At 34.0% G+C, this 14,308-nt stretch overlaps 3 protein-coding genes across 3 annotated transcripts in view; 2 read left to right on the plus strand and 1 right to left on the minus strand.

Moving 5' to 3' along the window:
• Nucleotides 1–1,885: 1,885 nt before the first annotated feature.
• On the plus strand, nt 1,886–2,832 carry LOC140873120 (ethylene-responsive transcription factor WIN1-like). The gene is made up of 2 exons (XM_073276099.1): nt 1,886–1,965; nt 2,244–2,832. Exons 1-2 carry the CDS (start codon nt 1,886–1,888, stop codon nt 2,830–2,832), a joined length of 669 nt encoding a protein of 222 aa, XP_073132200.1.
• An 804-nt stretch (nt 2,833–3,636) lies between these two features.
• LOC140873291 (pentatricopeptide repeat-containing protein At5g66520-like) lies at nt 3,637–5,400 on the plus strand. The gene has a single exon (XM_073276378.1). The coding sequence runs from the start codon at nt 3,708–3,710 to the stop codon at nt 5,268–5,270; it is 1,563 nt and encodes a 520-aa protein (XP_073132479.1). The 5' UTR covers nt 3,637–3,707; the 3' UTR covers nt 5,271–5,400.
• A 1,413-nt stretch (nt 5,401–6,813) lies between these two features.
• LOC140873365 (nuclear pore complex protein NUP205) overlaps nt 6,814–14,308 on the minus strand; it is a 30,457-nt gene continuing 22,962 nt past the window's right edge. Inside the window, exons 35-45 of the mRNA XM_073276470.1 lie at nt 13,510–13,674; nt 12,608–12,778; nt 12,379–12,516; nt 10,694–10,837; nt 10,290–10,409; nt 9,139–9,234; nt 8,914–9,051; nt 8,725–8,825; nt 7,926–8,045; nt 7,717–7,849; nt 6,814–7,178 (exon numbers count right to left, since the gene is read on the minus strand). Of these exons, the coding sequence (XP_073132571.1) occupies nt 7,095–7,178; nt 7,717–7,849; nt 7,926–8,045; nt 8,725–8,825; nt 8,914–9,051; nt 9,139–9,234; nt 10,290–10,409; nt 10,694–10,837; nt 12,379–12,516; nt 12,608–12,778; nt 13,510–13,674 (1,410 nt within the window). The 3' untranslated portion in view covers nt 6,814–7,094. The remainder of the gene's footprint in view (nt 7,179–7,716; nt 7,850–7,925; nt 8,046–8,724; nt 8,826–8,913; nt 9,052–9,138; nt 9,235–10,289; nt 10,410–10,693; nt 10,838–12,378; nt 12,517–12,607; nt 12,779–13,509; nt 13,675–14,308) is intronic.

The raw sequence follows: 14,308 nt of genomic DNA on the forward strand, positions 1-14,308 counted from the left end.
AATTTCCCCTTCTACACCAATTATACGTAACCCCACCTACTTTAACTTAGTCCCATTTATTAACAACAACAATAAAAAAAAAAGATTAAATCCAACATTTTAATTGAGAAAGTTCTTATGGTCAAATTAGGTGACATTATTAGGTCATCTTTCGAGGCCACTAAGCTAATTAGGCCTTCATGATCTATAATCATGCATTATTGGGTTCATTGTTCAAGCTCAACCTATTTGAGATATGAATCTGAAATGTTATGCGTTTTGTTAAAGTTGATTTGAATTATTTTTTCCTAATTTTATGATTAAGTTGGTTTTTGAGTTATTATTTCTTGTCAATTAATATTGAGTTTGCATACCCTTTTATGAGTGATCAGGCCGCGTGCTATTATATATCTGTGCTAATTTAACTTCGTTAAATTAGACGTATTTTAAGTAGAGTTGTCAATATTTATCCACATATATAAAAGATTCAAAGTCAGACATAATTATCTAGCTAAATGACTCAGTATGTATCAATAATTATAAGGTAGAATTTTCAACAAGAAAAAAAAGGTTAAAAAAAAAGAAAACAATCAATTGATAATTAAACCGATAATTTTTTTTTTGGTATCCGATATTAATAATTAATTTGGTTCCATGTGGGAGATGAAGTACTCTATGGATCGATTAGATGTAACCACACCCTACTCAGTCCTTACCTTATCTCTCAAGACAACTTTCGCTAATCCCCTATTAAAAAGATATTGTTCATTATTGTTAGGCTTTTAATGAACTTATTATTATTATTGCTATTACTACTATCCACGATCAAAATTTTGATGTAAAACACTGTATTTGTATTAGTGAACCCAACACAAGTGATGCGCGTGTTATATACAATTAATCATATGTTAAAAAATTAAGAGTAAATTTTTTTTTATTTTATAAATTTCAAATTAGTTAAAATATTAATAATTACAATATATCAAAATAAAATATTAGAGAATTTGGATGAATTGATCAAATATATGGTAGTTTATAGAGAATGATAGATATAGATAAGTTTTGTAATATTGTTGGAGATAAATTTGATGAGAGAATTTTTTTTTAAAAAAAAGGAGGATTTGAGGATATGTTTATAAAAATAATTAAAATTCATCGAATTGATTGCAAATTAGTTAATATAAATAGTATATTTTAATTAAATAGTATGAATACTAAGATATATAATATAATGTTATAAATGTAATATCATTTTCATTAACACAAAAACAATTATATGCATGCATGAGGTCATCTCATAAATCAATTTTGTGATACAGATCTCCTGCACGATCTGATCCATGTAAATATATTATTTTTTATGTCAAAAATATTATTTTTCATCTCAATCATAGACCGAGTTATGGATATATATATATATAGATCCATAAGATCTCCGTAAATAATATTATTGACAGCGTGCTTTTATTGTGCACTGTTGATGTCGCGCTGCAAATACTCACTTTTCTTGTAGTGTCACTTTCCTCTCGGCTCTGTGTGGTCTCCATCGAGTCATTTATATATATAACTTGCAATTTTGATACATGAGCATAGAATACATATAACGTACGTTTTGAATTTTACCCAATATAATAAAAATAATTTCACATGCAAACTAACAAATAATTAAGTTTAGTAGTCAAATCTTGGATTTAATAATGTGGTTGCACACAATGATGAAGAGTCCAATCATTAAATTAAGTTTCAAGTGCAAGTAATTCACTTGTTAATTATAAGTCTTCCGTACACTGACCAATCCAATGCTATATATATAACACATCTCACTTTGCTTTCGATATTCATAATTAATATACAATCAAACTTCATTAGCTTTCAGTAGAATTCTGAATATATTTAAGAAGAAATAATGGTTCATTCCAAGAAGTTCAGAGGTGTGAGGCAACGCCATTGGGGCTCTTGGGTATCTGAAATTCGCCACCCTTTACTGTAAGTGTAACTTTAATTATCCCGTGAAACCGTTTTACAGGAGTGTTTGTATAATTTATATATATGATTTCTTTTACAAACTTTTCTAATATAGAATTAATTAAACATTAACAGTAATTCCATGCATACACCTTGTTAAAGATTTGAGAAGGGTCGATGAAACATGCATATTTGATATACATTTTCTTCTTCAAAGATGAGTTAATTGTATTTGTTTCTCAGTTAATATATATCCATATTTATGAAGTTAGCTAATTTGGTTTAAATATTAATTTCAGGAAGAAAAGGGTGTGGTTGGGTACATTCGACACAGCAGAGGAGGCGGCAAGAGCATACGATGAAGCAGCCATTTTGATGAACGGTAGGAATGCAAAGACGAACTTTCCAGTGATTCAAAACCCCGACGACGCCGACGAATCGAAGAGTAGCAAGAACGACATTGTCAACAAGAATCCATCATCGAAACCCTTGTCAGAAATCCTTTATGCGAAGCTGAGGAAATGCAGCAAGGCACCTTCTCCATCACTGACTTGTCTGAGGCTCGATATCGAGAACTCAAGGATCGGAGTGTGGCAGAAACGCGCAGGCCCGACTTCTGATTCCAAATGGGTTATGAGGGTCGAGTTCAAGAAGAAAAGTGATGGTAGCAAAGATATTGTTGATCATCATGACCAGTTTGGAGCAAAAGTCGTGGATTCGATTAACGTCACAGATCGAAAAGAGGAGGGATATGTGCACGAAGCACTGATGATGGATGAAGAAGAAAGAATTGCACTGCAAATGATTGAAGAGTTGCTTCAAATCAACAGTCCTTATAACACTTCCATTGATGTTCAGCAAGGAGACATTAATCCCTTCTTTGTGTAGGGGGAATTAAAGGGAAGAAAAATGACTACTATTTAACCTTATTAACTAGTTATGTTCTTGTTTAGGTCATATCTATCTATCTATATATATGCATATTAATTCATGCACTTGGAATGAGGGAAAAATAAAATATAGAAACAAATGTGGGTATTTTATACGTACTTAGGTTGAGTGGAGACTTAGTTTGATATATAAATATGTAAGAGTTATGTTACATGTACATTACGGGTTACACACCATGAGATTACAAAATTATTTCGGATGCACTTTAATTTAAAAAATGTATTTAGAGTAGTTTTGTAATCTCAACATTAATATGTAATCGTGTGTGCAACTCTCATTGTACATATAGTATTTTTCATGTACGGGATATGTTGTTGATCAAGAAACTTAAATGATCATGCTAATTACATGCATGCTAAAAATAAATAAAGCTTAGAAGTAAATTTTTTTTTGGGTTGTGTTGTAATTAATATTTGTCATCGAATTGCTAATCAATTGAGATTTGAGGGTTACAATATACATTGACTGAAATGTTACTGAGAACTTAAAAAGAGGACTTACCTACACTACGCACATTGCATCTAATAAAGATTCTCTGGGAGACTCGGATTGAAATGACACAAATTAACGAGAAATGTAAACTAGAATATTTAAAATGGGACAAAGATAGAATTGGTCGGTCATTTAAAAAAATGTTAAAATAAATAAGTAAAATTATACAACTTGTATATATAATTATTTTGATTGATATGTTTGAAAATAAAAAATAAAATAAAATGGGAGCAAGGGATCGGTGCTCCCACCAAACTCCTTGGCACAATTATATCTTTTAATGATTTTGTATGAAGCTTCGACAATCGATAAAAAGTTAGATGATTGAAGCAAATTGGATTACAAACACCACGCTCCTTGCTGAGAAATGCAAAACTCTGAGCCAACTCAAACAAATTCATGCCAACCTCCTCAAGTTCAACCTCTCACAAATCCCGGCCGCCGTTGCGCCGCTTATCTCATTCACTGTCGCCTCCTGCAACCCTGTTTTCTTTTCTCATGCACGCGCGGTGTTTCAAAATCTCCGCCACCGTTCCACTTTCTTGTACAATACGATGATTAGAGGATATGTTCAATCCAATTTGCCCGTATTCGCCATTTTATGTTACAAAGACATGCTAAGGGATGGGCTTATCAGAAACAACTACACTTTCACGCCTTTGATGAAGGCGTGTTCTATGATTTTAGGTGACATGAGATGCATGGGACTTTTGACACATGCCCATGTCCTCAAGTTAGGATTTTGCTGTGACTTGTTTGTTGCTAGCGCATTGATCGAGTTCTATGCGTTAAAACATGATATGGGAAGAGCACGGATGTTGTTTGATGAAATGCCCATAAAAGACGTTGTATTGTGGACTGCAATGATTGATGGATATGGGAAAATGGGGGACGCGGAGAAAGCAAGGGAGTGTTTCGATGAAATGCCAGAACGGAATGTGGTATCCTGGAGTGCGATCATGGCGGCGTATTCAAGAGTTAGTAATCTTAAGGAAGTGATTTCTTTGTATAGAAGCATGGAAGACATGGGCTTGAAGCCCAATGAGTCGATTCTTGTGAGTGCTTTCACTGCTTGTGCCCATCTTGGTGCATTGGCGCAAGGCTTATGGATACACTCTTATGCTAAGCGGTGCAAATACTCTTTCAATCCAATCATAGCCACAGCACTGGTTGACATGTACTCGAAATGTGGTGCTTTGGAGTTGGCTTTCGCGGTTTTTAATGATATTCCTAACAAGGATAGTGGAGTTTGGAATGCTATTATATCAGGTGCAGCAATGAACGGAGATGGAATGAAATCTCTTGAATTGTTTGATAGCATGATCACATATGGGGCTCAGCCAACTGAGGCAACTTTTGTTGTTGTTCTTACAGCTTGTGGTCACACAAAGTTGGTCAAAGAAGGCCTATCTTTGTTCAAAAAGATGGACAGCGTCTATGAAGTTAGGCCGAGAATCGAGCATTATGCTTGTGTGGTCGACCTTTTGGCAAGGTCTGGTAAGTTAGAAGAGGCAGAGATATTTATCGATGAGAAAATGTGCGGAATGGGTGAAATGGATGCTAATATATGGGGAGCTCTGCTAGGGGCGTGTCGGAATCATGGGAACATTGAAATTGGTGATAGAGTGTGGAAAAAGATAGCTGATGGAGGAGAGACTGACTATGGGATCAGTGTTCTTGCCTATAATATGTACAAGGAAGCTGGTTGGGAGGCTGAAGCAAAGAGCGTTAGGAAGTTGATTGATGAGAGACCAGAAAAAAAAAAATCTGGCTGCAGTGTGATTGAAGTTAATGGAATGGTCCAAGAGTTCCATGCTGGTGATCTGTTACACCCACAGGCTGAAGAGATGCGTACTATTCTTGATTCTTTTATGAGAATCTGAGATGATTTATCACGATTAGTAAATTGTATATGTATGAAAGAGTGAATTTTTTTAGTAGAGTGATTAATTAGAATGATTGGAAATAGGTATGGATTTTTTACTTGAGAAAATATTATTTTATATAACCATCTTGTGATTCTTGTCTATGTTATCCCAAATTTATTTTGAATTTAGATACCTACATTATGCACATTGCATCTAATAAAGATCCTCCGGGAGACTCGGATTGAAATGACACAAATTAACGAGAAATGTAAACTAGAATATTTAAAATGGGACAAAGATCGAATTGGTCGGTCATTTAAATAATGTTAAAATATATAAATAAATTATTCAACTTGTATAATGATTTTGATATGTGTTCAAAATAAAAATGTTGTTAGAGTTTGATCATGAATAAAAATATATTATTCTTTATTTTTTTAAAAAAATAAAAATAAATTATTTTGATAATAGGACATCACCATTAAAAGTAACACAAGTTAAAAATTCGTATGCGAGCGTATAATGAGTCAATTTTGTGAGAGAGATCTATGACTCTTTGACTTGCGAAAAAATATTACTTTTTATTGTAGATATAAATCGGGTAGACCTACTCTTAGAATGATTAAAAAATAACCATTTGGTAAGATTAAGAAGCTTACCATTGCCATTTATGCGGTAAAAAGAAGAATAAAAAATCATCATTTGAAAATTCAAAATGAATGATATTACAAATCCACAAATTGTACAAATTGGATGAAATTTTAACACATCACAAAGTAATACCTAAATTTTGAAAGGATGCTATCCATCGTTGTACAAGTCCTTTCGTACATCTTTAGTAATTAGTTATTAATATATTTGATTACTTTCAAAAATAAAAAAAAATAAAAAAAATCTACCCCATCTTATCGAGAAGTTTATAGAATGCCCTACTATTTTGATCAGTTTCATTAGATAATTAATCACCACTTTTGAAAAGAGTAGGGTGTAAAATAAATAATCGAAGTGAAACATTAAAACATCACATGCTTAATTATGGAGATTAGAATAATGTTTAAAAATAGTTGAAAAAAAAAAGTGATTCTCCGTTTTTCTATACAAAGTTTTCAAAATCTTGCGAAGAAAAATTCATAATCAATCGTTTTAAAGCAAATGCAAACATATACCCATCAGGTATAGAAAACTTGCGTGTGCTTGTACGAATAATTATATCGAACCAAACAAAAATTAAAATAAGCATAACAAGCTCAGAGTTCAGACTAATGAAAAAAGTGATTAGATAATTAATCACACGCTTGATTAGATATTAATCACCAGTTTTCATAAGAGTACATAGGCATAATAAGTTCAGACTAAATATACAAAAATTTCAAAGTTTAGAGCATAAAAGTCTCAAAAGTTATCGTTATTAATAATCTCCAACAATCGATGTCAAAAAAATAATAATAATAATCTCCAACAATCAAATCAGATACCAAAAATACGACATTATGCAACCATTTCCAAGCACAACTCAATGTCATCCTGCTCCTGCAACTCATTTTTGACAATATAAATTCAAAACAAACTCATTTTCATCAAATTCATTCCCAGTATTTATCATTTTTTGTATTGTCCGGTACAAACAAAAGTCTATAGCGAAGTAATCGATATAAGAATACCCCATTGGTGTAATGTAGCAACATATAATACAATTAGCTTAGTCTACTTCTAAAGAAACAATATTATAAGACCTGTATCTAAACTAAGGAGAAAAATTATCCACCTGCTTTATTTTTTAATACAACATACATATAATTACTAACGCCATTAATGGGACACATGAGACACAGGATCTCTTTAAGTTGACAACTTCTGAATGGCTATCTCCTTCAGAGACCGCGCTAATCTACCAAAAATTTTGAGGCTCTGCCCAGTTTTATCCTGTAAATCCACAAGCAACACATGCATAAAAAAACGAAAAAAAAATAGAAAAATAATAATAAATCATGCATGTAGCTGAATCAAGCACTCATACTACAAGATCGTCCAACAAGTTACGAAGTGATGGTGCCGACAAAATTTTGATGGAGAAAATGACTCTTCAACTTTATTATTATGAAGTTCAACTCACCAAGTAAATACTTTCTTCTTCAATATAGCATGATTTATACTTGCAGTTAACTATATCCATTAAGATTCCGTTGTGTACTTCTTTGTTAGTCGCATAAAAAAAAATCAAATCGAAACGGATAGCTAAAATGGAGGATACAGGAGGACAAAACGTATATGCAACTCTGTTCTGTAGATATGGTATCCACCAGTGCCTCTTGTTTGTAAATTAAATGTTAGTATATAGTTTTTGGCGCAACTAAAAGCGAAGAAATTTAAAGATAGATATAATCTGTCAAAAGCTGAAAGATATGGTAGCAGAGAAAATGTCATGAATAGCGGCACCCGAGTAAAAAAGAAGGGGACTTACCTCTCTTAGAGCTTCAAGTCTTTCAAGAACTGGAATTGAGTTCCCACACAGCGTGTTGAGGTCCTCTTTGGCATCAAGTTGGGTGTTTTGTGCAATTACTTTCATAGAGTGGCTGTAATCACTTACATATGCACTGTCGAGAAAATTTACATCAGCGAAAGAAAAAATAATTTTACCACCACAGGTGTCAGGCATGGACAAAATTTTACCTATCTTGGAAATGCGCAAGGACAATGTTCATCACGTTTTGCGTAAGTAGAAGCAAAAGCATAATAAGTCGATTCCTGTGCCCAACGATCTGGCACATCGCCACCATGGCAATATATCTCCTATTTAGAGAAAAAAATATCATAAAGTTGTAGATATTATCATATACATTTAAGCTCGACATAGCTTAACTTGAGTACGCTCCTGTAGCTTGATATACCAATAACCGTGACATGACATCAAGGAGTTCTGGTGGCCTCTAATAACCACCTTATTTGATTACGATAATATCAAGAACTTTAGGCAGCAAGCTAATGTAATCATAATTAGATTGAGTACGCTACATTTAATCTTTGTTAATTAACATGCATTCAGAAGCCATGTCGTGCATCATAATGTTCGAGGTAAATACATTAAAAATTTGTTTTGATTCTATTGGAAATTAAATTAAACCAAGCACAAGTGATGACAGTATATAAAGAAGCAGATGATGACAACTATGGTCAAGCCAATAAGCTTTTCTAATATAGCAACTGGACCAAATAAGATCACACTCATACCTTCAGTCGTTCTAAATTCAGATTTTGGAGACAACCATTAATAGTTCCAGTCAACAACTGACTGAGATTAAGCTAGGAAAATATATTGATAATTTACTTCCTTTTTCCCCTTACTAAAGAAACGCCAAATAAAGACGATCACAATCAAATAATATGGCATCTCACATGCAATGCGATGCACATATCCCCCACTAACCACAAAGAAATTGTACGTGTGAATGAAGAGAAGGATAGACAGCACCTTTTATGTATATTTTCTGACGATGAAACACAATCTTGAGGTACATACATGTTGATGATTTCATCAAGTTCCTGTCTTGCTAACTCGTTGATGTCTTTAATCTATAGAGACATATTTCATAACTTGTATAATCATTGAGGTCTGAGAATAAAACATATTGAGATAAATCTAAAAAAGCACATCACAGACCTTGTTAAGTAGTAAATACTTTTCCTCAGCAGCTCTTTCAATAGCAGTTGCCATAGTCCCAAGGAAGAAAACAAGCAAAGTTAGCGTAGGTGGCTGGCTTCCAGCAGCAGCACGATAATCTTGAGGACCATCTGAAACCTATTATTAGGAATATACGATCAGAGAACACGTTTTCCATTTTGTTCCGTCAGAGCTGGACAGATAGCAAGCATCCTTAACATTTACCTGTAGTCTTAGGGACTTCTTGTTCACAAGAAAATAAAGATAAGAACTTAAACTAAAGCAAAGGCGGGATATGCTTGCTTCAGCCTTCTGTTGAATCTGAAATTCATGTTCAGGCGAAAGGATCAGACAAATCATTGTGTTTTACAAAGAAGATATATCCATGGTACAAATTTAATAATTATAACTTGGATAATAATCATATTGATGCAAGATGACTGTTATTACAAAGTCATCACAATTATTTTAGGCTAGCTCATTGCACGATGAGACATTTTCTTCTCCATCAACCAAGGAAAAAGATGATAGCAATTTCATTATATAAAGAATCTTGGATAAGTATGTACTGTTTATATGCTCTTGTACTAGTCACATCACTCGCAACATGTGTGCGCTACAAATTATTTGACCAGATTGTTGTCGTCCAAGGATAAATTGAATTAGATATGATTATATAGAGAGAAAAAAATTGAGGTTGTAAGAACTGAAAGAAAGTCTCGGTTGGATGAGTGAGATGGTTTGAGGGCACTCAATACTACAAACCCAAATTTGTTAGGGAGTGTGAAAGGATACAATAAGTAGATCCCAAGAAACAAGAGGATACCAAAAGTAACTTGGAAAAGAGTTATTTAGAATGTTACAAGTGATTCAGAGTCAGACCACAAAAATTTTATTTAAAAATAGAGCACTATATAGAAAAGAGATTCAGTCCTTATAACTAGAATTTAAGGTTTCCTGCATATAGCCTCCATGGCTTCTCAGTTGAACTACCCACAAACTCCAGTGACACAGTGAACAACTTACTTTAAAGTTTAAACATACAAAAACTTATCAAGATACCCTAGGAAACTAATAGCTAAAAAATTATTTTTCAATCTGAAAGGTATTTTGCTCATTTATTAGTGCTTATTCAAGGATTCTCGAACTTTAGGCACAATGTCTGGTTTAAGGCAAAAAGTTGTAACAGCAGGAAACGGGAAACCACCTGGTCAATTTAGTTTACATGCCCAGGGTTTGTAATAGGTGTTCTGTACCTTAACAATTAATTAACAAGCAGGGGTAATACAGACAATAAGATCCAGACTTTAAATATAGTACAGACTACTCTATGCTGTGTCTACAGAACGAGAATGAAGATTTTTCAGTTGTATTACCTCCGATCTGAATGATTGGGTAGAAGCAAAAATATCTGGATCAAAGGAGAAAAGAGTACACATCATCCGAAACAGCCCTTGAATGAAGCCATATTCATCGGTTTCTTCATATGGCCAAACCTTAAAGTTATTTAAAAAATCATGTGCAGAAGGAACCCCTCAGTATGAAATAAAGGCCGAAACTTTGACCCCAAAAAAAAAAAAAAAAAAAAAGACTACGATTTGTAAGCTGTTTGGCATAATTGCATGCCACGTAATTTCAACAGCCATTATGTATTTTCAACAGTAGCTTAATAGCTACTATGCAATAGATATATCGTCATTGTTTAAGCCATCGATATACAAATGGCAAGCACAACTATCCGCCTGAGATTAAAAACAAGGTAAATTCTAAGGGTTTTTACCTTGCTAAGTATGCCGACGACAAGATTAATTTGTTCCATAGTCAATTCATCAGCATCAGAAATATCTTCCCTGAGAATTTGATCGAATAGCAACTGATGACCTTTGACAAAATCTAATATTTCACGTACAACTTTATTCTTCACCTATCAAATACCCAGAGATGCCCAGAAAGAAAAATTATCAGTCTCACAATGGTCACCGAAAGTTTTCGATTTACAGAATTTTAACTTCCACGGTAAACTCAAAGAAACAAATTTTTTTTTTTTTCAGAATTTTAACTTCCATGGTAAACTCAAAGAAACAGATTTTTTGGGGAAAAAAAACAAGAGAGAAAAGAAGAAAACACATTGAAATAAAATGTCCGAGGAAAATGTGGATGCATTCAGCTGCTTCTGGAAAAATATTTTAGTAATATTTTTAAACGCCTCAAATTTTATATCTAATCATGTCGCATGGATTAAGAAATGTAAGAAACAATTTTCATTACTATTAAAATGAGCAAGTGAACAAAACATGTGCGTCTCACATCGGTTGGATAAAGTTCCTGGGAGTTTCTTATAAAGACAAGTACAACCCTTCCCCCTTGTGCTAGCTTTTGGGGTTGAGTTGGGTCCAAGTCAATTTTCTTAACATGATATCAGAGCTCAGAACCACCGTTATGCGTTGGATTGCTCATAATTGGGCTGTCAATAGTTGGATCACCCGTTAATATCTCCACGTTCCACATGTTCATTCCTGGACGTGTGGAGGTGTGATGAAATATATCTCAAATCGGTTGAATATGGTTCCTGAGAGTTCCTTATGTAGACAAGGACAACCTCCCCTTTGAGCTAGCTTTTAGGTTTAAGTTAGGTTCGAGTCAATTTCTTAATCGACACTTGTTCTCTTGATGGAATAGTCAACTCGACCAACTTAATATTGGTGGTTTAGACACAAAGCACCCACGAATCGTTTTGTATGCAATCAATCCAACTCTCACAAAAAATTATGGCAAGGGTTCTTGGAAGTTTGAGAATCCACGTCTATATTCCTTCCATTGCCAGAATAACTTTAATATAGAAAAAGCACATATGATTTATACTCACAAATGTGTCTTAACATATACCATTATATATCACTTCAGTCAGTTTTTTTATTTCTCTGACCAACAAAAACATAATTTGCCAAACGAGATTCTGGATTCCAATGAGTGGCCAGCAAAAGTGATCATACACATCAATACTTTATGTGATACACCATACATGGATTATGTCACAATCACTCTCTGGATGAACATAATGAAGATAATAGATCTCCAAGTTCCTCATTAGTAAATTATAGACACGGTAGAGAAAAAAGCAGCAGCAAGCATCGAATTATTAACACAACACAGAAAACAAAAAGGTCTTAGAAGAGCTAATTATCATGCAATTTTATAGATCTTCCCGTTCCAATACCTGCCTTCAACTGGAATTGTCTGGATTCTAATTCTGTTAAAATCTAGCTTTCTACCTCAAGGTTCCAATAAAGAATAAACTTGAGGAGGTCAACATAGAGCTACATTCCAAACGGCGCTTTAACTTATGAGTTCAATTAAAATACGTTACAGAGAAAATTTTACTCAAGAAAATTCTATTCGACATCATCAACACATGCATGAAGTGTAATAACAAGTATTTTTCTCACACATACCAAGATAACTCACCTCAAATAACTCAGAAGTATCAACAAGCGAAGTCAAGGAATACACCAATCTCAGTATAGGAGCAACAACCATTCTTTGTTTATCAACATTAACAGATAAATTCATTCCAATCCTCTTATCAAAACGCTGGACATTTCCCTGATAAATGGTTATAAAATTTCAGATTCGCCTACACACCAGAGTCAGTGACTAAAACACAATTTGAAAGAGGGTGACAGACAGTAAAAACCTTCATTTGCAGATTCAGAGCTCTGCACGAAGCAACGTGTTCCAGAGAACCCATTGAAAAAAGAACTTGTGCCCCAGACTTCCCATATTTGTGGCTAATTCTCAGTAGCAAGGCAAGTTCTGCTTCTAAAGTGCAGATTCGCTGCCTTGAATCTAAAGAAAAGGGACCATCCTGGCATCGGACAAGGGTATGACATAGTATGAGCAATTAAAAAAACATGAACAGCCCAGAGTCAAGCAAGAAGCAAAATCACACGAAGACCAAATATTTGACCAAAAAGTTTTAAAATATCCGGCCATATTGTCTGAAAGAAAATGTGCAGTCCTAAAAATACCTCAGTACGCATGTCACAGGGGCATTAGATGCAATGCAGGGCCAATGGTTTACCATTGACAATTTGGAAGTAGAAAGAAACCTAGTTTGAACATTTATCATTATTCAACAACCAAGTTTCAACATTTACCGTTTTGCAACAACCAAGTTTCAACACTTGATTAGATCTTTTAACTGTCACATCTACAACAATGCTTTTCTTGTTCAACTACGACTCCAAAGTATTTAAGTGAGAACAGAACAACTTTCCTCCTATGGCAATGCACGCTGGTTCAGTATATACATCACCATTCACCATCAGTTTTTAAGATTCACAAGTTGTTTAACAAGGACAGTGGTTACTTCAACAGAACGAGGCATATCTTCAGCTAACAATTAAAAAATCCCAAGAATATGATCAACAAGATTTGCAACAAAAGCTTGACAAGTGCTGAATCTCGGAAAACCCACAAATATAATAAAATTTCCACCATTAAATGCAGATAGCTGCATAATAGTCTGCAAACATTTTCTGATGGTGAGCAGCAAAAGTATCACTATGCAAAATCGTATTTGGGTAACTGGCTTACCTGATATGAAAAATTACTGATGTTCAAGAAGTGGGCCCTCAAAAATCCTCTACTCTGAAGTTGGCCCAAGAAGAACTTCTCATGATCAATACAAATCAATGCATCTAAAACGTATAGTGACATGGTTTTTGCAGATTCACTTCCTTGAGCGGCGTCTTTTAAAACCTAAAGTTCAAACAAATAAAATGCATTACGAAATAAAGCAGAAGAGAGTGCAGGTGTAGAAATTAAAATTTATTGACCATGGCATGCGGATCACTATGTTTGGACTACTATTGAAGTTCATTTTATGTTTTGCAGTCTTGTATGTCACTAGTTGGAGCTATTCTGGATTGGTACAACTCATGCATACTCTTGCAATAAGAAGCCCTAGTCTAAATGCTGCCTTCTGGCGTTTTTTCCGAGACCAAGAAAGTAATAAAGTAGCACACTGTGAAAACACTTCAAGCAATTCCAGTATTAACTCCCAGCTAAACTACGACCCATTCAAAGCGAATTGCCTTCTAGAGTTCTAGTTACCCTTTTTTTTTTTTTTTATAATAACAAGAAGCCATTAACTTCTTCAGTTCAAGATTGATTTGAAGAGAAAAAGGAGGTCTGAACCATAAGCTCTCTCTCCATACATAAACACAAAAAATACAAATAAACATGACATCAAATCAAGAGAGGCAGAGAATTTTAACACAGATATAAGACAGGCCAAAGGATAACCAATTCAAATCAACTGCACCAAATGTTCCCAACTGTAGGAAAGACAAAACTAAGCCATGCAATGCATACTAGAGCAAATAGATTAAGG

The sequence above is a fragment of the Henckelia pumila genome, unplaced genomic scaffold (assembly GCF_033568475.1).
Source record: "Henckelia pumila isolate YLH828 unplaced genomic scaffold, ASM3356847v2 CTG_525:::fragment_3, whole genome shotgun sequence".
Classification (NCBI taxonomy): domain Eukaryota; kingdom Viridiplantae; phylum Streptophyta; class Magnoliopsida; order Lamiales; family Gesneriaceae; genus Henckelia; species Henckelia pumila.

Bases quoted from the DNA above. Each gene is read 5' to 3' on its own strand.
- LOC140873120 (XM_073276099.1), top strand. From the start codon at position 1,886: ATGGTTCATTCCAAGAAGTTCAGAGGTGTGAGGCAACGCCATTGGGGC. The intron at 1,966-2,243 runs GTAAGTGTAACT...TATTAATTTCAG, and splicing joins GAAATTCGCCACCCTTTACT to GAAGAAAAGGGTGTGGTTGG.
- LOC140873291 (XM_073276378.1), top strand. From the start codon at position 3,708: ATGATTGAAGCAAATTGGATTACAAACACCACGCTCCTTGCTGAGAAA.